The following is a 16,061-nucleotide window of genomic DNA, read 5'->3' on the forward strand; positions in this document are numbered from 1 at the left end:
CGTGATCGAGTGGGCTATGATAGCAGACGACAGTAAGGCAACGCTAATTATTTTTTTGATATTTTATCCGAGCTTTAACACCTTTATTTGGATTTTCTAATGAATTATAACGCCCTTAAAAACCAAAATTGTTTTTATCAGGTCCAATTTTCGTTTAAAAAAGTAATTCAGGTAAATAATTACAGTTAATAGAGGTATTTATATCGTTTGAAGTAATTTTTCGACGTTCGTTTTGGCCAAGGCTTAAGTTGAATTTTGGTAAGTCGGTGTAATATACTCTTTACAGCGTCTTTCGTCCTTTAAGATTATAAAAAAAGCTGATTTCCAGCTCTGTTTTGGAATTTGATATAGTCTGCTACGTTTCATGCTAGAAACATATCCTAAAATCCAAACCCTAGGTTTTACACTTTAAAATACTACTGGAAAGATGACAAAAAGTGTTTTCGCTTGGCAGTTAAGACAGTGGTGTTTACGTAAGCGCAGTTAATTGAACACTTCCATATGAGTTATACAGGGTTTCATTATTTTTACCTCTCCGAGTGACGTATGTCACGGAGAGGTTCTAATTTCGACGTGTCTGTGTGTCTGTCTGTCTGTCCGTTGTTACACCCACGTGACCGCGTTCGCAGTTTGCAAATCGGAGCAAAGGTGTATTCAATTTCCAGACCGCATTTACAGTCCCGGAAATTGTATTCAACTTACAGGCTATTACCTGTCTAACAACTCTGTTCATTTGTCCACCCCACACGGACACCAGTCTGAACTTGCTGGCTTCTAAACACCACCATCTTCTAGTCTTTCGCCCATTCCAAATGCACACCAGTCTGTACTTACTGGCTTCTAAACACCACCACCTTCTGGTCTTTGTTTTTGTCCATTCCACATGGACACCAGTCTGTACACCTGGCATCTAACACCACCATCTTCTGGTCTTTGTTTTTGTCCATCGCACATGGACACCAGTCTGTACACCTGGCTTCTAACACCACCATCTTCTGGTCTTTGTTTTTGTCCATCGCACATGGACACCAGTCTGTACACCTGGCTTCTAACACCACCATCTTGTGGTCTTTGTTTTTGTCCATCCCACATGGACACCAGTCTGTACACCTGGCTTCTAACACCACCATCATCCTTAAGGTTAAGACATACGCGGCGATCGGCTAGGGTTACGAGAAACGTCTAGCCTTCCAATGGAGGGGTCTTCCTCCAAGGTTCACGCAATTGCGATGTTCTTATCTACAGCTGCGATTCGAATCCTTTATATACTACCTATTTCAGTAAGGCGAAACAACAGTCATATCCTTCAATTCAAACGTCAATATTAGTCAAGTCTCTCAAGGTTGTTTAATTATTCTTTTTTAAAACGATGTAACGCTCAATAAGGCGAACAACTAACGAAGAAAATATTAAATACTAATTATATTTATTTTAATATTTAAGATAATCTCTTTTCTCAATTCAAAATTAATACGGAAAGAGTTAAAAAGCAGTCTATTTTTTGTCTGTGTGTCTGTCCGTTGTCACACTAGTGCTCCGAGTTAGCAGTTCGCTTTGTTTTGATGTGTTAAGAAATCCTACAGAACCTTAATTTTCACTTTTTCCATAATATAAAGTGAATATGTGGAAATCATTTTCGTAATTACGATGCATTTAGTACTTTTGTAGCTTTAAAGCTCTGTTTCATTTTGATATTCCAAGGATGTTTTTTTAAAATTATTATTTGAAATGGCTGTTTACTTATTACTTAAGCTATACTACATCTGTATATAGAATAATCCTTGGTTTAGTTATTTCAAGAAGAAACCTAAGGCCTGGATTCTGTCGGGTAAATCAAGTTTGATGCGCAATAGGCTTAGTGAACCAAAGAGTAAATAATTGAAACCTGAGGTGGAGTAAACTTTGGGTTTTGATTATCGTGTCTGTATTGAAGGGATATTAACGGTTCAGAGTGAGCCGAAAGTTAAATGCACGTTTAAATAATCAGAATTAGATATTATAATAGAAGAAAGCATCATGGTAGCAATTAGATCAGTGAAAGGGCTAATCGTTATCGGGTTAGTGGTATGCATCAGAGAATAAAATTTAACATAGAACTTATATACTCTCTGTAAATAATTATATGAAACCTAGGATTAGCGGATGATTATATATTTTGACAATGTAGAGAAAACTATTCAATGGCTTAAGCCTCGTTAGACAAAACAAAGCGAGAAAATGTTGCTCTAGTATTTCGATATTGAGTCTTATACTAGTCTTTTCCCCGACTCGGAGAGGTAATATTTTGGTTTTCCCAACTTGTTTAATTATATATTAATTTTATTTTGGCTATTCTCAGTGAGCATTCATATGTTAGAACGCAATTTCGGATTTTTGTGGTCTCCCAAGTCTCCAAAACTGTAAGTTTAACATTTTAGGGCAAATTGTTATAATAATCAAGAATATGTATAGATCATCAAGGGTATAAATAGGCAACCTAAGACCCATTTGATTTATGATATAATAGATCATGTTAGGTTTAGATACAGCTTAATGTTTAGATAGGCTTATGTTAGGCTATGTTGTTATGAGCGGCTAAATGCTCACCTGTTTTTGGAATTATCAACTGAATATATTTCCCCTTTTCCAAAATTTTACTGAATTGGATTTGTTTTTACCCCTGATTATCAGGGTTGGCAACTACCTATCCAGTCCGGTTTAAACCACCTGGTTTAATCCGGATTAATCCACTTAAAAAAATCCACCTAAAATATCCGGCTTAATTATGAATGGGGAAAAATCAATTTTGTGCCATAAAAATAATTAAAATACAACCAGAAACAAGGCAAAAATATATGTAGCGACAACTAAAGATTATTTATTATGAATGATAAAACTAATAGTTATGTTACCGGTTACTGTCCAGTTACAGCTTACAATATTTTTCCAGTATTGCTCGAACTTAAAGCATAGCGTTGGTTCCAGTGGACAAGTTGACTTTCCTTACGAACTCCAGTTTTGGCTTGGGAAAGCTAGAGGCATTTGTGGGCAGAATTTATACGTGCATGTATAAATCCCGCCCACTAGCCTTTGCCAAGCCAAACCCGGAGTTCAGGAGGAAAGTCCCCTTGTAAGGGATCCATTTCATGAAAACATTTTATCAGTTAAACTAGCAGACTATATTGGAATCGGGGCTAGGGGTCGGGGAGTGCCCCAAAACTAAAATAAGAGCTAAACAGAAGTACTTTGCCTTCGAAAAAACCTAAAATAACTCGTGTTTTTAAAAAATCCGGATAAATCCAATAAAATCCGGTTTAATCCAATAAAAACCACTGGTCTGGATTTTATTCAAATTATCCGGATTTTTGCCAACTCTGCTGATTATTGCTAATTATCTTGTTTATTGCCACAAATTTTCTAAAAAAAATGGTATTTTAGCTTCTTTCTACCCTAAAAAGAGGCGCACTTTTAGCCATAATCAATGCACTTATTTAAGAAGTAAACAGTTCTACGAAATTAACTTTACGGTTTTGAAGAGGCTATTAATTTTAATTAATACTCACTAATATCTCGTGCCATCATCAAAGATGATTTCGATTTATATTTTATTCAAAACCGCTAACTAATAGCATATTTGGTTCCTTAGAAAATAGCGACGGGAAATGACCCTTTTCAGCCTGTTAAGAGTTGACTACCGCCGTAAGACTGAAGTGACAGATATTATACAAAAATGTCTTTGTTTGGACCCAGACCGATAAAACCAACGATATGAGTGAGGTTTATCAATTGACTGAAGTTCAGATATTAAAATTTTTTTTAAGTATTTTTAGTAGTTTAATCCTTAATCACTATTTAATTCAATCAACTGATTTTACTCTTAATCGATCTATTCCCTCTAAGTTTATTCAAAAATTGCATATCTTCGCTTTTTCAAGAACACTTACACTTTCCGAAAACATTTTATCATAAATGAATTATTTTGAAGGGATTTCGTATCAATGTTCCTTAACTTGTAAGCACCTTGACGGACATTGGTTGAAATATTAGAGGCTTGAGAAATTTTCAAGTTTGCACCAAAATGTTTTTCAATGGTTACAATTTGTTGTGAAGACTGATACTCGATAAAATATGATTAAGAGTAATTTATTTTGCTCGGACTAATAAAATGAAGTCGTTTACCAAAGGAAAAGGAACAACTTTTGTCCCATGTGGTTGCTTTTAGTAGGTAGCTCTCTTTCATGGACTGGAAAAATGTTATGTAAGCATAAAAATAACCAAAGGTTAGTGTAAAGATTCCATAAAAAGAAACATTTCTCAGTACTGTACAATGTCATTTTATATTCTTTTCAGCGGAATTAATACATAAATCTCTTTACTCTAAATGAGTTATGATATAATATTTTGCAATCATCCGTGTTTGCAGTGTATGGGTGCTTTTCTTAGAAATTCAGTAGAATATTTTAAATATTAATTATTGATCCCTCTAAACGTACTCCCTTCAAAATAATTAATTTCATGATAAAATCAGAAGGGAATAAAAAAGAAGGGACACATTTTATATCTCCATAATGCTTTACACTCGTAACAGCAGTCTTACTCATCTCAAATCAACTACCCTTCACTGATTGGCTATCTAACTTCTGTCTTAGCGGTGACGTCTCGGTTGACGAACAAAATGTAATTTTGTTTACAACTTTAAATTGAAGGAGATAAAAATGGCCGAATTTCATGTTGATAAACGAAATTAAGCTGTGCAATTAATTTAGATACACTGGAATTGAGAACATACCAAAATCAGATAATTTGAAGGTAATAAATAGATGAAAACTAATAATTCTGAATTAATATTAAAAAATAAAAAGAATTTCAATAAAATACATACTTGAGGTTATAATTACAAAGGAACGAAACATCGACAGCCCTTTGGAGAATGTAAATCTAGCAGAAAAATAGGCCGCCTGATACCGCGTAGAACTTGAAGAACTATATTTGCAGTAAATTGGTTAAAAGCTGTGTACTCGCGCAAAGTTTTCGCTGTTTTCTTGAGGTTGGTCGGACTCTCGTTACTAAAGCAGGCTCCAATGTCTCCCTTCTCTCTTATTCCCTTCTGATAAAATGTTTTCGGAAAATGTAATTGTTCTTGAAAAAGCGGAGATATGCAATTTTTTGAATAAATTTAGAGAGAATAGATCGATTAAGAGTAAAATCAGTTGATTGAATTAAATAGTGATTAAGGATTAAACTACTAAAAATACTAAAAGAACAATTTTAATATCTGAACTTCAGTCAATTGATAAACCTCACTCATATCGTTGCTTTTTTCGGTCTTGGTCCAAACAAAGACGTTTTTGTTTAATAGTAAGTTTAAGCCTTTCACTCTATTGTACAAGTGAGGTTAATAATTGTGAATTGTTTTACGTTTTCTCGATATATCTAAAGCGAAAGAAACGATTATTTCCTATTTGTGTCGCACTATTATAATTATAACAGAAGAAAATGAATCGAAGTTAGGATTACTATTTATCATTATGTCACACTTAAAGGTAGCGCATAGAGGAGCTATTCACTGGAATTTTCTATTCGTTACGAGTAGGCTAAAATTATGAGCCCATCCCTTGGGTCATCTTGTTTGTTTCGCGCTCTTTACCTAACCTTGTTCTCTCCCGTTCCTTCTGGCCCCATAAAACTTCGAGGTTAGACTCCTTTTGTAAACCGATTTTCCTTTTCCTCACCACATCGACAGTGCACAGTGACCTCATAGGGTGTTTAACTGAAAATCCCCCTCTCTCTCCGACTCCGTGTTTTTATTATTTTCGCAAATTTCTCTTTATGAATAATATGATAAAATAGTTTTTAATTTAATATTATCAAGGCTGTGCAACTAAATTTTTCTCTTGAAATTTTATAAGGGGCCCTCAAATCTTCCTTAGCCTATCTGTAAAAAAATCCTGGCGGCGCCACTGCTCTTCGTGACGTCACCGTCACTCGGAGAGATAAAAACCTTTGTCAAGGGGAATTTCAAATGAATTCCTCTAATTCCAAGACATTCAAGCATATTGAACTCCCCGAGAATTATTGAAATGAAAACAAGTATGAATTCCTTCAAATATTTGGTATAAGGTAGTCCGAAGAAATGACTGTCTACCATTGGGTCGAATTCCATTCGATCGAATGTCTTGTTCGACCGAATACCGCAATTTGGGCGGTTTTAGAATCATGAATTTTCCTTTCATTCCTATTTTTCAATTGATTTTGTTATTAAACTTGTAACTGATTGCCCCGGGGAAGTATAAATGGCCGGTCGCAATTTGGGGAATCGTTACAAGCCGCGGGAATGTAAGAATAGGGAAAATAGGCCTATGTCATTCCGAACGGAAGAATTGAAATAACAATAAACACATACCTTTATGCTCTCAGTGAAAACTTTTATTCGAGATTATCAAACTTCCAAAAGGATGACGCGACTAATTACGCGGACGCATAAACTGACCCGAGCTTGGTTCCAGATAACGGAGAGAAAAAGATCCGCAACAGAAGAAGATCAACTTCCAACTAACTGTTGCTCGACGCCCGGGTGTTGCTTATCACCTCGGTTTCGGCGCTTACTAAGAAGGGGAGGGGGTGAAACAATTTCGCTCGACGGCGGGCAGAACATAAGCAAAGTTCCAGTTCCGCCAAACGTCGTCTGCAGCGGTGTCTGCTAGACGCCGTTGCATACACCCACACAAAAAAAAGGGGAGACGAAATGAGGGCTGGAACGAAGCTCGGGTTTAGTATAAATTCGTTATTATTGTGTTTTTTTTTTTTTTTTCGTGATGGGGGCCTTAGGGGCCAGTGAAGTCAACACGGGAGGTTTTAATACCTCTTTGTCGGTCCTTTTGGATGAATTTCCTGGGGCATACCATGGCACGATGGAGGCCTATCGCGTGACACACGGGGCATTCGTATGTTGCCGTCGGACGAGTAATGTATGGAAATCCTCCGGGGGTCACGGGATATAAGCGGACACGGTCTGATTCCAACATGCCATCCCAGGCAATGGGGAATAAGGTACGGTTGGTTGGCGGGGCTCGCAAATATGGGAGGTCCGGCACAAACAGTCGATCATATTCCGAAACCTCATACAGCTGTTCCTGGGGGATAGGTATGGGTCCGTAATCCTGATATAGGCGCTCATATTGGGTATGCAAAGGTAGAGTATCTCGGTAGGAGACGGGACGTCGATGGTGATTGTCGCGGTGAGTTTCAACTGGATCCGGAGGCGTATCTTCGGGATTCGCGGCCTCGGGACCGGGATTTGCTTCATGTATATCCGCGGTATCGGGGATCTCATGTTCGGCATCGGGTACCGCACTTACAGCTGCAATGGTTGGAGTAGCGTCGGCGTCTGGAACTGTGATAACGGTGACCCTAGGGGCAGGAGCGTCGACGACAGTCTCAGGGAGATTGGCAGCGGCGGGGGCTATATTTTCCGGGATTGTATCAGGGGCCGGGGCCGCACATGAATTATCTCGTGGTAGCATGGATCTTGCCGGAAGGAGACGCGCGATGCGGTTCATTGTTTCCTGGAGGGTAGCGGCAGGTTGGAGTAACGGTGTCAGATTTATTCGTGGTCGTAAGGGAGGCCCGGCCTCTTCTTGAATTGGTCGCTCCCGTTGATCCACGGGAGGCATTGGCTCCAACTGGTCGGTCTCCTCGGGATGAAGCTGCAATATATCGACCTCTGGCAGGGCGGCACAGTGAGCGCGAGGGGTGCGTCGAGGTTGGAGGGGCTCAAGGGGAGGAATCGGGGGTTGTATTTCTTGTTGAAATATTGAAGCGGGATGCGGAAATGATCTGGCCGGAGGCAAGGAGACAATTGGCATTTCCCTGGGTAGGGGGTTGAGGAGATAATCCTCTGGGGCACATATCTGGCGGGTGCCGCGGCGTAGCCGAGGGGTTCCTGATTTCAAAGAGTCCATCTAGAAATGATTGCAAAAAAAAACGATTAAATTCCGTAGAGGATGACCGGCAGCTCAAAGGTGCTGCGACGGTTCGTCTAAGTTAAACTGCCGTTAAAATGGTTCGCCTTGGATGAGCTAATCGTACTCGCTCCCAAGGGGGTTTGGCTATGGGCATTCTCTTAAAGCAGAAGTCGCTTGGCTCTAAATCCCGTATTCTATTGTCGTTTAAATATTGACCGATTTCGTTGGGGGAGCGTAACATACCGCTCTTTCGACCAGGGGGATAATAATAAATATCCATATCCACTTTTCCGGGTTGGACTGTATGGCGGTAACATAGTTCGCGAATCCATCCTTTTCGGAAGGGTTTCTCATAGTTTGTGGCTCTATGTTCCGGAATGGAGGGAGTTATTAGGGGTCGAGTGTCATCTTCACTACTCGAAGATTCGGTTTCTTCTGCTACGGCTGAAGGGGGAAGATCGCCTTCCGGACTTGTTGATAAGGTATGGGCTTTCTGTATTTTCCTTTGGGGTCTGGTGGACGAACTTCCTGTTGTGGGTACTCTGGTTCGTTTGTTTCTTCGTCCGGCGTTTACAATTTGGCCCGCGTTTTCGGAGGACGAACTCAATTCATCCCGCCTTTGAGCTCTCGGTTGAACTATTCGTTGCTTCGTCCGAATCCTTGTGTCCTTGGTCGAAGGGCTTCTACTGGAGGCCTTTCTAAATTGCTTCTTCTTCGGTTTAATACCAGACGACGTAGTTGTCGGGTGACTTCTTTTACGGAGATCGTGGATCTCGGGTTCGTCACTAGTGAGACTTCTACTACTAGGCGATTTTCTTAACGTCCGTCTTCGTGGTCCTGGAGCCGCGGAGGAGGTCATCGGTGGACCTCGTCCTTCTGGTTCCGTGTCGGATGCTCTGTCGTCATCGGTAGATGTACTCAATTTCCGAAGAGTTTTCTTCCTAGGTCGGATTCCTTCCGTCGAAGTTGTGGTAGGGTGATCCCTCTTTGTTCTCCCGGTTGTAAGTTTAGGAGATACTTGGGCAGTTGCGGGGGAGGGTACAGTTCCTTGGGGAGATGGATTCGGTTCTGGAGGTACTCCTTGAATAACATTATGCTCTTGGGGTTCTTGTCGTGTCTCTTCCGGTTGGGGTACGTCTAAGCGAGGAGCATCTAGAGTAACCTCTTTTGGTTCCTGTGTTTTCTTTTTCGGAACTCGGTCGACAAATCGGAATGGTCCGAACATTTCTACAACTTCCTCGAACGATTCAGAGGATGGTTGAGGTCCTTCTTGTGATACGTCGTGGGAAGGCTCTCCTTCCGGAGGTGGTGTTATTCTTGTCCCTTCCAGAGCTACAGGGGTGCTTGGCAGGGTGGTTTCCATATTCCGAACTTCCTCCTCCGGATGGACTTGTTCTGGTTCACCTAGGGGTGGTGTCCCTTCTAGACGTGGTACTCTTGGCCTTTGTGGGGAGACAACCTCCTTTGGTCGAGTTTCTTGGTTGTCTTGATTTTGGTTGTCCGGTTCAATTCCTTCTTCTCCTGGGGAACTGGATGTCTCATTTCCTTCCAATGGAGCTTCCGGTGTTTGATACAATTTCAATTGGGAGATATTAATAGGGCCTGTCTTCTGTTTCGATATCATGTCTTCAAGGATGTAGACTAGAGGACTTTGTTTTTCAATAATCTTAAACGGGCCAGTCCATTTTGGGCAAAGTTTGGCCATTCGGCCAAGCCTGGCGTTGGATAACGGATGAGTTACCTTCCAAACTATTGTACCAACATCGAATTCGAGGTCTTCCCTCCTGAGGTCGTAATACTTCTTTTGTTTGGCTTGGGCCAGTTTCGAAAAATTCTTTGTGAGCTTCCATTGGTCTCGAAGGATTCTTAATGTCTCGGAACGATCTTCGAATTCTTCAAGCGGCATACCAATGTCTATGTCCCATGGGAGTCTAGGTTCTCTTCCCATGTTCAAATAGAACGGGGATCGTTTCGTCGTCTCGTGGGGAGCGGAATTGATTGCAAAGGCGAGAGCATTCAATGTCTCATCCCAAGTGCGATGATTGTTTTCAACGTAAATGGAGATCGTTTCTCCCAGGACGCGATTGACCCGTTCTGTAATGTTGGACTGTGGATGATATGGGGATGTATGAATTGGTCCAATGTGGAATAACTTGCAGGTGTCATGCCATAGGGAGGACACAAACTGTGTTCCTCGATCGCTGAGGATCTGTTTCGGTGCGCCCCATCTACAGACAAAGTTCTTGAGGGCTAATGCACAAGCGTCGGCAGTTATTCTTTTTAACGGTATTAGTTCGACAAATTTAGTCATGTAGTCGGTGAAAACGAGAAGGTACTTATATCCTCTTCTACTGACTGGAAAAGGTCCCATAATATCGACTCCAATCTTGTCGAATGGTCCAGTTGGAACGGTGGAGATCATGAGTCCGGGTGTTCTGCGATTACTGATCTTATATTGTTGGCATAAGACGCATTCTTTGACGTACTGTCTTACGTCCTTATCGAGGTCAGGCCACCAGTATCTATAGCCAACTTTTTCTTTGGTCTTGTATTTCCCTCGGTGAGCGGAGAGAGGATGATCATGCAGAAGTCGTATTGCCTCTCTTCTCAAAGATCTTGGTAAGTATATCCTTGCTGGACGGACTCCCGATGCTTTTCGGTAGATTAGATGATTGACCATCTCAAAATCGGGATGTTCCGGTGGATTTTCTTGTTGGAAATGTTCAATAATATCGCGGATATCGGGGTCTTCCCCTTGAGCTGTTATAATGTCATCGCGGTCGAAGATGTGAAAGTTCGCATGTGGGTATGGTGGCAAAACATACGCGAGATGAGACTGATCCGATGGAGCATTGGATTCTTCGGATGATGTGCCTGGGTTCTCTTCTTCGACTGAGGAAGCAATTGACATAGCGTAAAGTCCAATCGGAGCTCTTGAAAGGGCATCAGCAACGACATTTTCGACTCCTTTCTTGTGTTGAACCTTGAAATCAAAGGTCTGCAAGTACATCGCCCATCTGACGAGTTTCGAATTGGGTTCCTTGAGTCCAAAAAGCCATTGAAGAGCCTTGTGGTCTGTTACCACCGTAAATGGTTTATTTTCCAAATAGGGGCGGAAATGTCTAATAGCCCAGTGAATCGCGAGACATTCCTTCTCGGATGTACTGTAACTTGCTTCAGCGTTTCTAAGACTTCTGCTGGCGTAGGCAATCGGGACTTCAGTTCCGTCTTGAATCTGGGAGAGCATTGCCCCTAACCCAGCGTCTGATGCATCTGTCGTTAGGATGCTGGGAGTATCCGGCTTGTACGCAGCTAGAGGTGGTGAGTTGCAAATAGCTTCCTTGATCTTTTGGAAGGCGTCGTTTTGTTCAGGGCCCCATTTAAATTTGATTCCCTTCTTCAAGTGGTTAAGTGGGGTGGCCAGTTTCGAATAATGGGGTATAAAACGGTGATGCCATCCGGCCATTCCCAAAAAGCGTTGAAGTTGCCTTAGAGTTCTTGGTCGAGGATATTTTCGGATGGCTTCCACCTTGGATGGATCGATGTAGATTCCTGTCTCATTTATGACATGTCCCAAGACTACAGCTTCCGACTGAGCAAATCGACATTTCTTTAATTGAAGAGTCAAGCCAGCATTCTTCAATTTGTTCATGACATATTCTAATGCGTTCTTCTGTTCCTTCCATGTTTCGGATGCAATGAGGATATCGTCCAGATATACGACGATAGAGAATTTTTCTCCATCTCGAAAGACTTCATCCATTAGGCGCTGGAAGGTACTCGGTGCGTTGCAAAGTCCAAACGGGAGAACATTGAACTCATACTTGCCGGCATGAGTTATGAAGGCGGTCTTGGGTGCGCTTCCTGGTTCCATCTCGACTTGCCAATAGCCAGATTTCAAATCCAGGGCTGTTATATACTTCGGTTTTCCCAGTTTACTTAGCGTCTCATCGATCCGTGGAATCGGATAAGGGTCCTTCGCTGTGATGGAATTAAGTTCGCGAACATCTATACAGAATCTGTACTTTTTCTTTCCGGTCCCGGATCCATCATCTTGTTCAATAATAACGACAGGAGAAGCCCATGGTGAAGTCGATGGCTTGATGATGCCGTCCTTCAGCATCTCGTAGATGTTACGCTCAATGATTTTCTTTTTATCTTCGCTCACGCGGTATGGTCTTTTATGGATAGGTGCAGCGCTGCCTGTGTGTATTTCATGTACAACTAAACTAGTTCGTCCCAGTTTATCGCTAAACAGTTCCGGAAATCGAAGAAGGAGTTCCTTCAACTCTTTCTTCTGTTTAGTTGAGAGTGCGGTGGATTCGACTGCTTCGTTGACATTCGCGATCATTTGGGGCGATGGAGGCAATTGATCTTCTATCACTTCAATTAACTTTAGGGTTAGTCCATCTATGGTAAAGGTTAGATTCCCAAAATCAATTACAGTTCTCCAGTCCTCAAGGAAGTCTTGTCCTAGAATGGCGTCACAAAGTAGGGAGGGGACGATGTGAAATTCTTGACTAAATCGCCGGGTAATATTCTGGTCAAAGGTTATTTGAAAATCTAACATCGTGGAGCCTTTTGTAAATGAATATTGTCCGTTTCCCATGACAATGCACTCGGATTTTTCGGAGTTGGGCTCTAACCTCATGTCTCCTCTAAACCTTTGTATCGCCCTCCATTGATCTAAGCTTATCATTGAGACTTCTGCTCCATTGTCAATTCGAGTTGGTAGGCTTAAATGTTCAAATTGGATCTTTATTAAATGAGGAGTCCGTTTTGGGAGGTCTCCTCTTCGTTGGACTGTGGCAAGGTGAAGGGGTTGTCCTGCCACAGTTTTTTCTTCATTAGGGACTATCGAGACGCGGGAGGGAGGCGTCCTCTGTGACTCCCCCCCGGGTTGGCGTTTCCCGGATTCTGGTTTCTTTGCCTTTCAACCCGTGGTGAGGGGCATTCGCTTGCATAGTGATTTTGACCACCACAGTTGAAGCAGGTGAAGGAACGTGTTTCCTGATGGGATGTCGGAGGAACTTGATTCTCCGGGTTCGAGTGGCGTCTTGGAGGAGGTGGAAGGGCTCGTTGTTGAGGCCGTTGCTCTCGTGGTTCATAGGCTGGATTTCTTCTTTCAAAAATTCTAGTTTGACGAGGGTAGTCGTCTGGTTGGGGACGTCTTCTTGTGTCCCGTTGTGTGTCCCGTTGAGGTTGCCTAGATTGGGGGTTTGTTCTCGGGAAAGGAGCTCTATAGTTATGAGCTGGAGGACTTTGAGGAACAACTGGGGTAGACGTAGGGGTTTGTGATCCGTCCGGAAGAGGGGTGTTAGTATTTCCGTACTGGATGTCCCTATTAGTAACCTGTCCCTTACAATTGGTACACCCTTGACCAGTCCCTGTCTGGGAGCTATTCACCATCGCGGGAGCTACCTGTTCTCTAATTACTATGGGGTCTTGAATTGCTTTATTCGGTAGGGTAGTCTCCTTTTTGGATGGGCTTGGGGGATGTAAGTCAAAAGTTTGTTCGATATTTAAGCAAACGTCATGTAGTTCTGTTATTGTGTTTGCTGGGAGAACCATGAGTAATCCTTTAAATTCCATCCTTAAATTACGTTTCATAATGACGAGTAACTCGTCTTCTGGTATTGGGGGATTTAAACTCTGATTAACCCTAATAAAATGACCGAAAAACTCATCTATGGATTCATTAGGTCTTTGTTTTCTGGTCTGCAAATCTAACCTAGCTTTAGCTCCTTCATCCTTTATTCTATAGTGCCCTTTTAATCTTCCCTTGAAATCTGCCCAATCAACTCCTGGGGGAAGGGAGCGGAACCAATAAAGGGCATTATCCCGTAGCAATACTGGCATAAAAAGCATTTTATCGTCATCACTAATTTTGTGCAAACTTGCGTACTCCTCAAAGTTCCTAATGAACTCAGGGACACTCTCGCTCCTTTTACCATGGAATGCTAGCCTCTCAGGGGGCTCTAAACCCTTTGCATTTCCTTGGTTAGATAGGGCCAGATTAGAAAATGACTGTAAAATAGACGCTAGAAAAGCAGCCTGTTGGGCGCCTCCGGTGGTAGGATTTCCTTGTGATTGGGGATTTGATGTCCCTTGGGTCTGACCTGTACCCTGTGTTCCTTGTGGCTGAGAGCTAGGAGGGGGTGGAGGATTTGTTTGAGGGGCAACGGAGGGTTGGCTGATGGTCCCCTGTGATTGTCCTATTGGATTTGTTCTAGCTAATCGTATCGGGGCACTCGTGTAACTAACAGAACTTCTCCTTGGGAGGGTTCCACGACTGGAAGTTGTCGTTTGGGTAGCGGAAGGCATTGTGACTGTCGACGAAATTGTGGGATTTATTTGCGTAGAAGTAGGCCAATTCTGCATAAACTGTTTGGCCCCTGCGTAAGCGCTTAATGCGGTTGAGGGTCTAATTGGGCTACTTCTAGGAGTTATTTGTACTGTAGGGAGATCGGATATGCTCCCGAATCTGTTTCTCCTTGTTAAATTTCCGCTAGGGACCGGACTTCGGTTTCTTTGATTAAAAAGAGCTAAATTTGCTTCGCGCCTCTGTCTTTCTTCCTCCATTAAAACACGGGTCTGAGATGATATAATTCCCTGTTCAGACTGGGCTGTTCTATCAGGACCTAGGTCGGGGTTCTCATCCCACAGGGGTTCTTCATTTGAATCGTATGCATAAGCCATCTTTGTTGTGGTTAACCGAGGGGGGCGTAAAAGACTTCCGACCACGAGATTAGGCTTAGCGGAATGAAGTGGGGATCCCGATAATTCCGAAGGTTTGGAAGAAGCCGAGGACGAGTCCGATTGTTTGCGTTCACGATAAAATTTATTAAAGCTTGGGCACGGTTCGGATTCGCTCATTCAAAATAGGAAGATTAAAGCCAATTTTATTTTATGCCGACAATATATTCCCCGAAAAATAGCCTTAAATCATTAGTCAAAAACTATGTGGCCAAATAATTATTTAAGCCTAATTAATTTATTCTATTATAAAAGCAATAGGCATTTGTAAAGATTGCGGAGTCAATAAATAATAGAAATCCGAAAGTCGGAACTACGCTGTAGAATATTCTAGAAAGATGGGCGCAAAACCAAAATGGCGGCCTTCATGCCTAAACTTGAACTAAAACGAGAACGAAGCCGAAGCGGGCCCGACCGCCCCGTCGAAAAAAAATGGCGACGGCAAAACAAAACAAGCAATAATCCAAGGGTTGAATCGCGTGGGCACGGGCACCATTTGTAACTGATTGCCCCGGGGAAGTATAAATGGCCGGTCGCAATTTGGGGAATCGTTACAAGCCGCGGGAATGTAAGAATAGGGAAAATAGGCCTATGTCATTCCGAACGGAAGAATTGAAATAACAATAAACACATACCTTTATGCTCTCAGTGAAAACTTTTATTCGAGATTATCAAACTTCCAAAAGGATGACGCGACTAATTACGCGGACGCATAAACTGACCCGAGCTTGGTTCCAGATAACGGAGAGAAAAAGATCCGCAACAGAAGAAGATCAACTTCCAACTAACTGTTGCTCGACGCCCGGGTGTTGCTTATCACCTCGGTTTCGGCGCTTACTAAGAAGGGGAGGGGGTGAAACAATTTCGCTCGACGGCGGGCAGAACATAAGCAAAGTTCCAGTTCCGCCAAACGTCGTCTGCAGCGGTGTCTGCTAGACGCCGTTGCAAACTTCTTGATATTGCAGCAAGTAGTATGTATGTTCACCAATAACATTCTTCAATAAATTTTAGTAAATAATTTTCATTGTTGGAAATTGTCTAACCAAACCTAACCGAAATAAACCAAACCTAACCTAACATAACCTAACCAAACTTTTACCTAACCTAACCTAACCAAACTTTACCTAAAATAACCTAACCTTTCCTAACCAAACCAAACCAAACCTAACCTAACCTAAAAATAAAATTCATTTTCTTATAAAACTTCTTGATATTGCTGCAAATAATATGTATATTCAACAATAACATTCTTCAATAAATTTCAGTAAATAATTTTCATTGTTGGAAATTGTCTAACATAACCTAACCAAACCTAACCTAACCCAACCCAACCCAAACCTAAAAATAAAATTGATTTTCTTA

General features: G+C 41.9%; 1 protein-coding gene across 1 annotated transcript; it reads right to left on the reverse strand.

Moving 5' to 3' along the window:
- Window positions 1–6,803: 6,803 nt before the first annotated feature.
- Window positions 6,804–15,466, reverse strand: LOC149696833 (uncharacterized). The gene is made up of 2 exons (XM_089867378.1): window positions 15,335–15,466; window positions 6,804–7,940 (listed from the first exon to the last, which is right to left on the reverse strand). The coding sequence occupies exon 2, from the start codon at window positions 7,938–7,940 to the stop codon at window positions 6,804–6,806; it is 1,137 nt and encodes a 378-aa protein (XP_089723504.1). The 5' UTR covers window positions 15,335–15,466.
- Window positions 15,467–16,061: the final 595 nt, after the last annotated feature.

The sequence above is a fragment of the Phalangium opilio genome, unplaced genomic scaffold, assembly GCF_054372755.1.
Source record: "Phalangium opilio isolate 3A_F unplaced genomic scaffold, DU_Popi_V2 ptg000021l_1, whole genome shotgun sequence".
Lineage (NCBI taxonomy): Eukaryota > Metazoa > Arthropoda > Arachnida > Opiliones > Phalangiidae > Phalangium > Phalangium opilio.